The sequence below is a fragment of the Ursus arctos genome, unplaced genomic scaffold (assembly GCF_023065955.2).
Source record: "Ursus arctos isolate Adak ecotype North America unplaced genomic scaffold, UrsArc2.0 scaffold_23, whole genome shotgun sequence".
NCBI lineage: Eukaryota > Metazoa > Chordata > Mammalia > Carnivora > Ursidae > Ursus > Ursus arctos.
Genome location: NW_026622908.1, coordinates 35,157,511 through 35,170,577, shown reverse-complemented (window position 1 = coordinate 35,170,577; position 13,067 = coordinate 35,157,511). Strand labels below are relative to the sequence as shown.

General features: G+C 39.4%; 2 protein-coding genes across 2 annotated transcripts; both read left to right on the top strand.

Moving 5' to 3' along the window:
• Positions 1-3,884: 3,884 nt before the first annotated feature.
• LOC113246507 (olfactory receptor 1013) lies at positions 3,885-4,823 on the top strand. Its single transcript, XM_026487104.2, has one exon. It carries the CDS (start codon positions 3,885-3,887, stop codon positions 4,821-4,823), a length of 939 nt encoding a protein of 312 aa, XP_026342889.2.
• Positions 4,824-9,903: 5,080 nt separating this feature from the next.
• LOC113246506 (olfactory receptor 9G4) lies at positions 9,904-10,857 on the top strand. The gene has a single exon (XM_026487102.1). It carries the CDS (start codon positions 9,919-9,921, stop codon positions 10,855-10,857), a length of 939 nt encoding a protein of 312 aa, XP_026342887.1. The 5' UTR covers positions 9,904-9,918.
• Positions 10,858-13,067: the final 2,210 nt, after the last annotated feature.

Here is a 13,067-nt window from a genome sequence, read left to right as displayed (position 1 = left end):
TTATTAACGTATGTGATGGAAAAAGCTGAAATGTCTCCAAATGTCTTGTGTTCGGTTCCTATCTCTTTCAGTGAAATAGGCAATTAGATGTGTCATGATGGATGTTTTCATTCTCACCAACCCTCTGTAGCTCTATGTAGTTGTGTGTGGTCTACTGTTGTCTTTCCTTGTATTTTGCAGGAAACTTATTAGCCCTTAAAGTAGGTCAAACTATAGAAATATTAACGTGAGTCAACATTTTCATGACCTTAAAACATTTCTTTTTCTATGTTAGGAAGTGCATGGAATAGGAGCTCTTTAAGAGAAAGAATACAATTGTATCTATCATCTATCTATCTATCATCTATCTATCTGTCATGTATCTATCATCTATCATATATCTCTATTATCTATCATTGATCTATCATCTATCATCATCTATCTCATCTATCATCTATCTAATCTCTATCATCTATCATCTATATCTCTACCTCTATTTATATGTAATCTATCTATATCTATTTCTCTCTATATCTATCTATACTTATATCTCTATTCATCTCTCTCTATTTTTTTCACTTTTTTAAATATCTGAGATTTTTTTTAAAGATTTATTTATTTATTTCTTAGAGACAGCCAGCGAGAGAGGGAACACAAGCAGGGGGAGCGGGAGAGGAAGAAGCAGGCGTCTAGTGGAGGAGCCTGAGGTGGGGCTCGATCCCACAACGCCAGGATCACGCCCTGAGCTGAAGGCAGATGCTTAACACCCAGGCGCCCCTAAATACCTGAGATTTTTATACAGAAATACAGATATAGATATGACGGCAGGTGCATGTGGCCTGGAGAGGACTGAGTGCTCAGAGCTCAGTTCCTTGTAGATGACCACTCTCAGAAGCATCTACCTCTTAGAAAGGTCTCCCTATAAGGAGGTGTTTGAAAGATGGGGAGGAGAGATGTTTTACGGGGAGAAGGTTTCTGAGCATCCCGTGACTCTAATAAGGCATGCAGCCAGCTTTGAGTCTACGAATGAATGGCAAATAAAAGTAGCCCCAAAAAGCTCTTTTTTTGTGTGTCTCCATACGTAAGAATACTATTCAATATATTTTGCATTGTATTTCACTCGTTCTTTTCACAAGGATTCTTAGAAGAAATAATTTCAAAGTTGGTAATAAGAATAGTAATGTTTTGCTCAAATTCTCGGCTGATTTACTTGTCTTTTGGAATGCTACTAATTGTATAAATGGTGAAAAGTTTTGAGGGATGTTTGTGGTCTGCACAGAGCAGTGGATAGGACTTGCTTGTAAGCAACATGTTTTATTCTTGCCTCTATTTTACGTCCTGGTCTGGCATTTCCTTTTCACATTTTCTTATTTAAGTTATTTACCTGTGTCTTATGTCTCACCTTAGACACCTTCAACCCTTTGTTAATTTGTAGAAGTATTGACATACAGATTCACATATGTACACATTGACATGTCTGTTTATTTTCTATTTTAATAACTGAAGAAGCAAACAGGAAAGATTGAGGAAGAAATGTCTCTTGCAATGTTCATTCCCAATATAATTCTGCAGTCAAGTCCAGCAATTTCCCAGCTTGTGTAAAAGCCTCATATCGAAGAAGGGGAGGCTTCTGGATGGCCACATGTGAAACTCTAAGGAGTCATAGCCTAGGTACAGTTGGAAGTCCTTGGGAGGTAAAGCAAATATATCTGAAGACACATTACCGAGGTGAAGAAATTGTGAAGTCATAGAGAATGCAGTCCACACTTTTAACTTCCAGTTTTCAAAGTGCTTACTCACATCTGTGATCTCTTGAAGCCCACTGAACTAAGGAAAGTAGGTGAGACAATAGTTTTAAGTCCATCACATAGCATCTGAGCAAAATTAAGTTTTTTTCCCCTCAAGCATAACAGATTTTTATTTTTTATTTTTTAAAAGATTTTATTTATTTATTTGAGAGAGAGAGAGAGAGTGAGAGAGAGAACATGAGCCATGGGGGAGAGGGAGAAGCAGGCTCCCTGCTGAGCAGGGAGCCCAATGGAGTGTTGATTCCAGGACCCTGGGATCATGACCTGAGCTGAAGGCAGACATTTAACCAACTGAGCCACCCAGGCGTCCCTCAAGCATAAAAGATTTTTAAAGCCTTGGATCTAAAGCAGAAATATTAGTTCAGAACCCTAACCGTGATAAGTTCGCTCTTTTTTCATTGTGCTGTGCTGGAGTAGTAGGCATCCTGGGGTTTTAACACAGACAAACGGAGATGGTGCTTCCCACATTGCTAGTAACACACCTGGCTCCTGTGTCTGCCTCGGAAGGAGAGAAGACTGTCAGAGGTTGAATTCCACAACTTCCTGTATTAACAAATCATCATCAGCTTGGTGGCACAAAACAACACAAATTGATTTTCTCACAGTTCTGGAGGTCAGAAGTCCAAACTCAATATCACTGGGCCAAAATCAAGGTGTTGACAGGGCTACTCTCCACCCAGACGCTCCATTGGAGAAGCCAGTCTTTGCTCCGCAGGCCTGGTGGTGCTGGCAGTCCCTTGGTTCTATCACTCCAGTCTCCGCTTCTATGGCCACATTGCCCCTCCTCCTAAAATAAGCAGACAAGCAGAGATTGGTGGTATTGTCAGCTTCCGCAAGCTATGGAGCACAAGAGATTGCAACCCCAAGGAACAAGAAGAGGTAATAAACTATTCTTCCTTAGAGACTTCAGAGAGAGCATGGTTCTACGGATGCCTTGATTTTGGACATTTAGCCCTCAGTCTGTAGTCAAATCTCCCTCTGCCTCCTTCCTATAAGGGTATTTGTGATGGCATTAAGGGCCCACTCTGATAATCTCCCCAACTCAAGATTCTTAATTTTGAACTTCATGAGTCTTTTCTCATATAAAGTAATATTCTCAGGTTCCAAGAACGAGAACCTGGATATCTTTGCAGGCCATATTCAGCTTACTGTATTGCTCCAAACCACTCCGTATGGCCAGTTTGGTATTTTGTTTTGTTTTAACTCTTTACAGGAAATTCAGCCACATCATGAACACAATTATCCATTGGTTAACATTTTTCTTCCTTTCGGCATCCATTTGAGCGCCATACAGGTAGCAATGGCTCCCATTCCTATTATCAAAGGAAAACTATTATTCAAGTCACACGGTTTTTACTTTATGCATAGCTGTGTTCTTGGTTTTGTGGATAAAAAATGGAATAAAATGTAATTATTGCTCTCAAAGAAATTATAGTACATGCATTTCCAAGGGTATTCCAAAATATGATTAGAACAATACAAGTGTGCTTCTTCGTGTAATTCTCTAGTAAAGACAAAAGGAGTCAATGACCAGCAGAGAACCCAGAGCACTCCTTCAAGCTTCCTTTTTCATATCTTTCACAAGGTGCTCCTGCAAGTGCAAAGAGAAAAGATAACTCCATCACCCTCTCCGGAAAAGGAGGAAAAATTAGTTGAAAAATATATGGTGACAGGGAATAAAAGGTAGAGCATAGTGAGTATTGTAAGTGGTATTTTAATAGTGTTGTATGGTGACAGATGGTAGCTACATTGGTGGTGAGGACAGCATTCTGTATAAACTTGTTGAATCACTGTGTTGCACACCCGAAAATAATGTAACATTGTGTGTCAGCCATACTCAAAGACAAAAAATATGGTGACACACACAATGTCATGTGCATGATAACTGATCTCCCACAACATAGAACTGACTTCTCAGTTGTCTGAAAAGAGTGGTATCCACTATGGCATGAACCTGTTTCACAATGAACAACATACATGTGTCAGTTGGGTATTTCCATTATCTAACATGGCAAATGATAGGGGAAGTTGATATACTGATATACTGACATATTTATTAATCTTTTCACAGAAAAGGACCATAGAAATCCAACATTGATGGATGAGAAAAATTTCACCAAAGTGAAAGAGTTTATACTTTTAGGGTTTACAGCAGACTTGTGGTTACAGAGAGTACTCTTTGTCATTTTCCTCATCATCTATGTTGCCAGTCTCTCAGGGAACATCACCCTGATTTCTCTGATCTGTGCTGATTCTCGGCTCCACACAGCCATGTACTTCTTCATTGGGAATCTTTCATTCCTGGATCTCTGGTACTCTTCTGTCTATGCTCCCCAAATTCTTATAACCTGCATCTCAGAAGACAAAAGCATCTCCTTTGCTGGCTGCCTAGCTCAGTTCTTCTTCTCTGCTGGGCTGGCATACAGTGAATGTTACCTGTTGGCCTCCATGGCTTATGACCGCTATGTGGCCATCTCCAACCCTCTGCTTTATTCGCAGGCAATGTCCTCAAGGTTATGTGCAAGTCTCGTTGCAGCTTCATACCTTGGTGGCTTTCTTAACTCAACCATCATTACCAGCGAGACATTTACCTTGAGCTTCTGTGGGAGCAATGTCATTGACGACTACTTCTGTGATCTGCCCCCCCTTGTCAAGCTGGCCTGTGATGTGAAGGAGAGCTACCAGGCTGTGCTCTATTTCATACTGGCCTCCAATGTCATTGCTCCCACTGTGCTCATCCTTGCCTCCTACCTCTTCATCATTGCTGCCATCTTGAAGATCCGCTCCACCCAAGGCCGCCTCAAGGCTGTCTCCACCTGTGGCTCTCACCTGACGGCTGTCACCTTGTACTATGGCTCTATTCTCTTCATTTACTCCCGACCAAGTACCAGCTATGCCCTGGAAAGGGATAAAGTGGTGTCGGTGTTCTACACTGTGGTGATACCATTGTTGAATCCCTTGATCTATAGCTTAAGAAATAAAGATGTTAAAGATGCTCTGAAGAAAATGTTAGACAGGGCACCATTTTTTAAATGAAAATACTTGGGAGACATGACTGTATCTTTTTTCTAGGTTATTTCCATATCATCATTATTAGCCTAGACTCTCAGAAATAACAAAAATAAGCAAAAAAATAAAATCCTGGATAATGTGGAAACACTTGACAGCAATTGTTTTTTAAGTTGGCACTAATGTATTTGAATATGTGCTTAAAGTAAATAAGGTGGGTATATTTGGGAAAACTGCTATGTCTGCCACCTGGGAACAGTCTAAAATTCCTGGGATTCTGAGAAGGGTGAGCGAGAGCAGTTTTCATTTTGTTTTGTTTGCTGTGATACAAAGATTTTTTTTGGGAACAGATACAGGAAATCACCAATATCTCAGAGTCACAGTGAGCTTTCAGTGGAGTATTTCCTCAACAATTAGAATGATCAAGGGCTAAAGAACAGCAGTGGTATGAAGACAAAAATAGAGATGTAGATAGATATAGATAGAGAGACAGAGAGACAGATTCAAAAAGCTTTTATACCCATGAGAAGATTCATTGTGCAAATCTGTACTGGGTGAAGCAATAAACAGCCATTAAAGTCCTATGAATGTTTGTGTTTCTTTGCTTGTTCAGCTTTATGTATGAATTCATGACAACTTGGAGAATAGCTCATCATAATGTCTCTCATTTCCTAATTTTAAGTCTTTTACATATAAAACATGAAGCTGTACCCACACAGAAAAGCTCTAGTGTTGGTAACCAAGCCTATTCACTTGCTAGTGTTGTCATAACGAAATACCAGACTGGTTGGCTGAAACAACAGAAATTTGTTTTCTCACAGTTCTGGAGGCTGAAAGGCCAAGATCAAGGTGCTGTTAAGGTTGATTTGTTCTGAGGCCTCTTTCCTTTGCTTGTAGGCGGCCACACTCTTGCTTTCTCCTCACACGATCTTTTCTGTGCACAAGTAAACCTGGTACCTCCTTGTGAGTCTAAATTTCCATTTCTTCTTTTTATGAAGACTTGGATCAGATTGGATTAGGGCTCACCCTAACCATCTCATTTTAACTTAATCACTTTAAAAAAATATATTTATTTATTTATTTATTTATTTTAGAGAGAAAGAGAGAGACAGCATGATTGGGAGGGAGCAGATGGTGAGAGAGAGAATCTCAAGCAGATGCCATGCTGATCACAGAGCCCAAGAGGCTTTATCCCCAGGGTCCCAAGTTCATGACCTGAGCTGAAACCAAGAGTTGGACCCTTAGCCTACTGAGCCACCCAGGTGCCCCTTAACTTAATCACTTCTATAGAGGCCCTATTTCCAAACACACATTCTGAGTCACTATTAGTCAACATATGAATTTTAGAGGGCTGCCATTCAATCCATAATATCAGGCATTAATAGGAGTTTCCTGATGAATGAGACAGGGAAATGGAGCCTGGAAGCACAGTGTAGACAAGGAAGCGTAGAAGATCTGGCAGTAAAAAAAAATTATGGACCACAAATGATGCACTCTAGAAAAGTTTAATTAGAACAATTTGGAGAGTTTCTATTATCAGACGCATTTATGATTCTATTGTGACTTAATGGTATGAGAGTGAGATTTTAGTAAAATATTTTTTATCTCATCATATCCTAATTAACATGCCATCCTCATACTCTAAATGAACTCTAATTGATTCTTTAGAGACTGAGGTGTATATTTCTGGGCTGTTCTGTGGAAGAGGTCTCAAAGGTCTGTTGAGAAAATACATATACCGAGTCCAGCAAAGCATGACAAAATATCAGAGGAAAGGGAAAAGCCTGTCACTTCCAGCATCTGTCTTTCCTGGCCAAGGGTAAGCAACTGGAACCAGGGGTAGTTAAGTGGTTTTGCCTCAGCTCAATTAGAAGGGGGATCCAGAGTCAGGCATGGCTCTCAAAGGATCGCTGTGATGCCAAATACACACACACACACACACACACACACACACACACACACACACACAGACGCACAGTCTTCTAAATAGGAGTCCACTAACGAGGTGCCTAACTTTCATCTAGAATTTGAAATTCAGTCTGGTCATGTACTCACTAATACAGTGGGGCAAGCAAAAGGAGAATATGGTTGACATACTTTTGGACTATAGTGGTACTGGTGCTCTGTGCTGTCCAAGCTACTGTGTGTGATATTTTCATTTCTTGCTACTAGTTTTCAGGTGTTAGAGGGACACATTCTTGCCCTAAATGTTTAGTGCTCCAGTGGAGGGAGCAGGAAACCGGAGAACACACATCTTGAGAAACCATTCTACCTGGGATGTTTTAGCACGATTGGCTCAGACTTTTTCCTGTGTCTTTTATTTCACATCCACACTTTCATTGCAATTTATTTCAAATTCAAGATGGATTTTAGGACATCCTGATGGTTATGAGTGTGATTTTTTAATAATCTTTAACAATCTCCCTTCTAAAGTGATACAGTACGCTGAGTCAGGAAAGTCCAGTTGAGGGTAAATTTGTCCTAAGTAGTTTGTATTAGGTTAGAAGTAGACAGTATTTTGGGGGAAAACAGCTTCAAGATAGAAAGATGTATCTATATACTCATTTATTCATTCTAGAAATATTTATTAAGTGCTAATTAGTTGCTGGGAACAGTTCTATATATGTTGGGTACAGCAGTAAACAGAACAGAAAAATTGTACTGACCTGTGTCATTGCATGTTGATGGGGAAACATGGACAATAAACCATATTTAGGAGTTAGAAGATGACAGTACATCTTGGGGAAAATAGAGCAGAGTCTGGGTTCACACCTCATCTCCTGCAAATCCCATTCAAATGTCATTTTCTGACACAGGCCCATTCTCATCACTCTATTTCAAATCCCATGCCCTCTTCCCACCAGCAATCCCCATCCTCTTGTTTTGCTCAAACTCTGCTCTATTTTCCCCAAGACAATTTGTGTTGGTGTAAAGGCCAAAATCCTCCATTTGGCTTCCAATAGGCTTTGTGCACTGATCGCTCTTGTGGTTCACCTACTGTTTCCTCTCTGCACCCCATCTTTACTTAACCTCTCTCAACTCTTTGAGCTCACCAGACTCTCTCTCCTGTGAAGGCTCTGATATATGTTCTTTTTTCTCATCGAACTGCTCTCCTTTCCTCCTCACCCTTACACTGGGCTAGCATTGGGCTCATTTCTGTCTCTTTTCAATATCTCTTCTTCTGTGAAGACTTTGAGCCGTAGACCAAAAAATTATTACTTTTTTTTCAGTTATTTGCCTCTCTAGAGGGCAGGAGTAGAAGAGTAGTAATAGGCACTGTCAGATATTTTCATTGTTCCCTCAAGTTATATAGTATTAAAGATATACTTAATAAGGCACAGGTATTTTTCATTGTATAGATAAATGATAACACAGCAGAGGAGGTTCATAGTAACTATTGGGATAATGGCTATCACCCACTGGTTTATACATTATCAATATAATGCCCATAAATCCCTGCTGAGATAACTATTACTTGAGCTTGAGCAAATTGAGAAAAAAATATAGTGTACAAATGAACACCAGCATAGCACAATAAATGTGAAGCTCTTGGGATGTGAAATTATTAAGGGGAAATCAATTGTGTGAGTAATTTAGTTTGACTGAAGTCCTAAATAGGTGAAGGCAAGTAGTAAGAGAGAGTCGTAAAGGTAAGTTAAAGCCCACTTATGGAAGGGGGTGTAGGACTAAAACATCTGTGCTTTGTGTGCCGATGAGACCGAGATCCATTATATGGTTAATACTTGGAGGAATGAGTGATCTTCAGGATTCCAAGCTGTATCTACCACAGTGTCACTGATCAAGTCATGTCCTCTCCGAGCATCATCAGCTACATTTGAAAGATAAGGACACCTAATATTTAAAGATTAAGATACCTCCCTTCCTAACAGGCAGACCAGTAGACTTTGGGGTAGAAAATTGACGTTTACAGTCCAGTTACACACTGATTCTGGCTTAGCTCAGAGGAGCATGTTCTGAACATGGACGTAAATCACAATCCTCTCTTAGTTTTAGCTTTTTCCCACTACCTTTTTAACGAAGGGACAGTCAGCTGGTATCAGCCCCAATTCCATATGTTTTGAATTAGATTCCTCCTTTTAGCTTCTCCCTCAGAGTTTTAGAGCTTCAAGATAATTTGGAAGGATTCCTGACTTCTCAATCATCAACACCAAAAATTGTGCTCCTCCTAATATTCAGCTTTTGCTATTTCCAAAACTAGCTCACCTGTGTGTGTGAATCTCCTTGATCAACAAGAGAAAGTGGGGGGAAATGTTCTTAAAAAAGGCTTTTTTAAAGATCTTTTTAAGTAAAGAAATTCTGGTTGTCAGAGGATTATATATTGCCTTAACCAGGAGAGCAAGAGAAAAACAATTTACTTATAAAAGACGTAAATGGCTTAACAGTTGAGAGCACATACTCTTGATTAAGAAAATTCCATTTTTAAATACCAGCTCTGCTCTTGATCTGTTCTGTGACTTTGGAATTTTTTCTTAAACTCCATGAGAATCATAATAGTTCCTACTTCATGAAGTTATAGAAAGGATTAAGTGGTTCAAGATTAGTATTTAGAATATTAACTGGCACATAGTATTACATTATATATTTTATCATATCATATCATATCATATCATCATATCATATCTAATGCAAATGTTGTATTGATAGTTACAGGAGTGTTACAGTATGTTGGTATTGTATAATAATGAGCACAATGCCTGACACATAAATTCTCAATAATGCATGAAGGATACTAAAATTTTTTGAGCGCTTACTATGTATTTAACATTGGGTTGGATATTTTCATGCGTGTCTTCTTCACTCAGTCAAACAACCTGTTGGGGGCTTCTTTTTTCTTTTCTGGTGGACTAGGGGACTTTCCTTGCATTAAACAATTAATAAGCGAAAGCCCTAATTTCACAATCAGATTCTAACACTAATTCCTACGGTCTACCCAAGTCACAGACTGAAGTTTTATCATTCTAGGTAATCATGGATGAAAGTCCATCAATGTCCTAATAATTACTGACTTAACTTATGCCTTTGTTTATTTATTTCAATAGAAAAATCACAAAATGATTTTTTTCCCCCTCCAAGTCCTTATCAGGCTTTCTTCTCTGTGGACATGGAAGTAGGAAATCGTACCATTCTCACTGAATTCATCTTGGTGGGCTTCTCAGCAAACCCACGGTGGCAGCTGATTCTATTTGGAATTTTTCTGGCTCTCTATTTGATGACTTTGTCAGGGAACATGACCCTGGTTATCCTAATCCGAACTGATTCCCGTCTGCACACGCCTATGTACTTTTTCATCGGCAATCTGTCCTTTTTGGATTTTTGGTACACTTCAGTGTATACTCCCAAAATCTTGGCTAATTGTGTCTCAGAAGATAAACGTATTTCCTTGGCTGGATGTGGAGCCCAGTTGTTCTTTTCCTGTGTTGTAGCCTATACTGAGTGCTATCTCCTAGCAGCCATGGCGTATGACCGGTATGCGGCAATCTGTAACCCATTACTTTATTCAAGTACTATGTCTAGTTCTCTCTGTACTGGGCTCGTTGCTGGCTCCTACTTAGGAGGGCTTTTGAACGCCATCGCCCATACTGCCAACACTTTCCGCTTGAGTTTCTGTGGTCAAAATATCATTGACCACTTCTTCTGTGATGCACCGCCATTGGTAAAAATGTCTTGTACAGATACCCACATCTATGAAAAAGTCCTCCTGGGTGTGGTGGGCTTCACAGTCCTCTCCAGCATTCTTGCCATCCTGATTTCCTATTGCAACATCCTTCTGGCTATCCTGAGGATCCGCTCAGCCTCGGGAAGGCGCAAGGCCTTCTCTACCTGTGCTTCACACCTCATCTCGGTCATGCTCTTCTATGGATCCCTGCTCTTCATGTATTCAAGGCCAAGTTCCACCTACTCCTTAGAGAGAGACAAAGTGGCTGCTCTGTTCTACACCGTGGTCAATCCACTGCTCAACCCTCTCATCTATAGCCTGAGAAACAAAGATGTCAAAGAGGCCTTCTGGAAAGCAACACAAACCATAAGGTCACAGAGATGAAGGTTATCTTGTTACAGAATGTTCTTAATTTTCCAAATTATTGGCTTATATGTATGTTGGTAATCATTGCAATTTTCCAGTAAATACAAGTCATACTTAAAACAACGACACATTGAGAAAACCACTCTATTATTATTTTGTGATTAAATTATTGTAAACCTATTAATTTTGGGTTGTTTGATGTTTCACAATATTGTATTTTACTTTTTTGTAGTGCTAGATTTATATAACACTTATCCCCTTGATTATCTTTGGGGGATCTTGGAAAGAGAAAAGAAATTGGATAGTTTTTGTGGATGCAGTTTGTCTTTGAACCTTGGCAAGCAAATTTGATTGTGTGGGGAAAAGATCTACAATGGTTAAACTGCTGGAAATTTACTCAAGATTTTACAAATATTTATTTTTAGTAATGCGTTCTCTCCATACTTCTTTGTAAGGTTCTAAGTGAGTATACAGAAAATATCTTTGTAAACCTTGTGCCTTCAACATCAATTTAATATTAGGAATATGTTTCAGAGTTGTTTAGAACGAGCAAATAAACAGCCAAAATACCTTTCTAAACCCATGGAGAGATACGTGTCTCTGGAATTGTCTATCACTTCAGAAGATGCTCTCTTGGGGCGCCTGGGTAGCGCAGTCGTTAAGCGTCTGCCTTCGGCTCAGGGCGTGATCCTGGCGTTTCGGGATCGAGTCCCACATCGGGCTCCTCGGCTGGGAGCCTGCTTCTTCCTCTCCCACTTCCCCTGCTGTGTTCCCTCTCTCACTGGCTGTCTCTCTGTCACATAAACAAATAAAATCTTTAAAAAAAAAAAAAATAAGAGTGCTCTCTCCCTGGAGAGTAGAATGCGTGTTCTGCTTTACACTCACTCGCTTTGTACCACCACATATTCTCTGTGAAGGAAAAGATCAAGACCAAGTGGAACAAACGGTAACAAATAAACTGACTAACAAAAACCCCACCCTATTCTAGACCCACTACTTTTTTTTTCCCCACCAGAAGATTTTAAACATAAAGAAACTTACAGCTCAATATTTAGTACATGACAGATTTGGTCGATATTTTTTTCAATACTCCTTACAACCGCAGTGAAAATTAAGGATTATTAGTCACATGTGACAAATGAGTAGCTTGTGCCTCACCAGTTAGGACTTTATTATTGAAAGACTATTGCTATTGATGTAATGGGCACAGTTATAAAAGGCATTTATTTGCTCATTTGTTTATTTTTAAAGATTTTATTATTTATTATTTGAGAGAGAGAGAGAGATTGAGAAAACGAGTGGGAGGAGGGGCAGCAGGGAGTCTGATGTAGGACTCAATCCCAGGACCCTGGGATCATAACCTGAAGCAAAGGCAGAATTTTAACCAACTGAGCCACCCAGGCACCCTATAAAATGCATTTAAATTTTAGAACAAGTAGGTGGAGTCACTTCAGCATTTCCGTTAGCTCCGACACTTCTGATCTTTCTTTTCCTCTGTGTTCATCAAATCACACCTCACGGCCTTCTCTTTTCATTACAATATTCTTAACATTTTAAAATTATTTTTTATAAAGTTGTTTATTAATTTTATTTGAGAGAGACAGGTAGAAAGAGAGAGAGAGAGAAAGAGGAGGTGGAGGGCCAGAGGGAGAGGGAGAGAATCTCAAGCAGACTCCCCGCTGAGCACAGAGCCCACCTTGGGGCTTGATCTCATGACCCTGAAATTATGACCTGAGTCAAAACCAAGAGCCAGATGCTTAACTGACTGAGCCACCCAGGCATCCCAACATTTTTTTATTCTTCTATTACAGAAGTTCTGTAAGTACTGTATGAGAAGGATTTGAGGTGAATTATACAAGTCTCCAGAATTTCTTCACATTCCCATAAAGCTCAGGATGTAGGGAAAAAAAAAAGAAACAGGTCAATCTTAGGGGAGATTGCAAAGTAAAATTTAATCTGTTGGGATCTTAGAAGCAATATATATACACTTCTATTTTGCATTAAACCCTAATGCTGCTTTTTAAAACTATATTAAATTGAACCAATATTTTATAATATAGATTATAGTCTGATCACTAAAGCAAATCAAACTAATATAAAAAAAAACTTTTTTCACTGGATTTCTTCGGCTAGAAAAAAAGATGTGTTGTTTAAAAAAGCCAGCTCCCCAAGCTTCTTCTGAAGCAGTCCATTCTCCCTGAGCACTGATTTGAGAAATGTATGTCAAC

What these genes read in the sequence shown, in the direction of transcription:
- LOC113246506 (XM_026487102.1), top strand. Translation starts at nt 9,919, where the DNA reads ATGGAAGTAGGAAATCGTACCATTCTCACTGAATTCATCTTGGTGGGC.
- LOC113246507 (XM_026487104.2), top strand. Translation starts at nt 3,885, where the DNA reads ATGGATGAGAAAAATTTCACCAAAGTGAAAGAGTTTATACTTTTAGGG.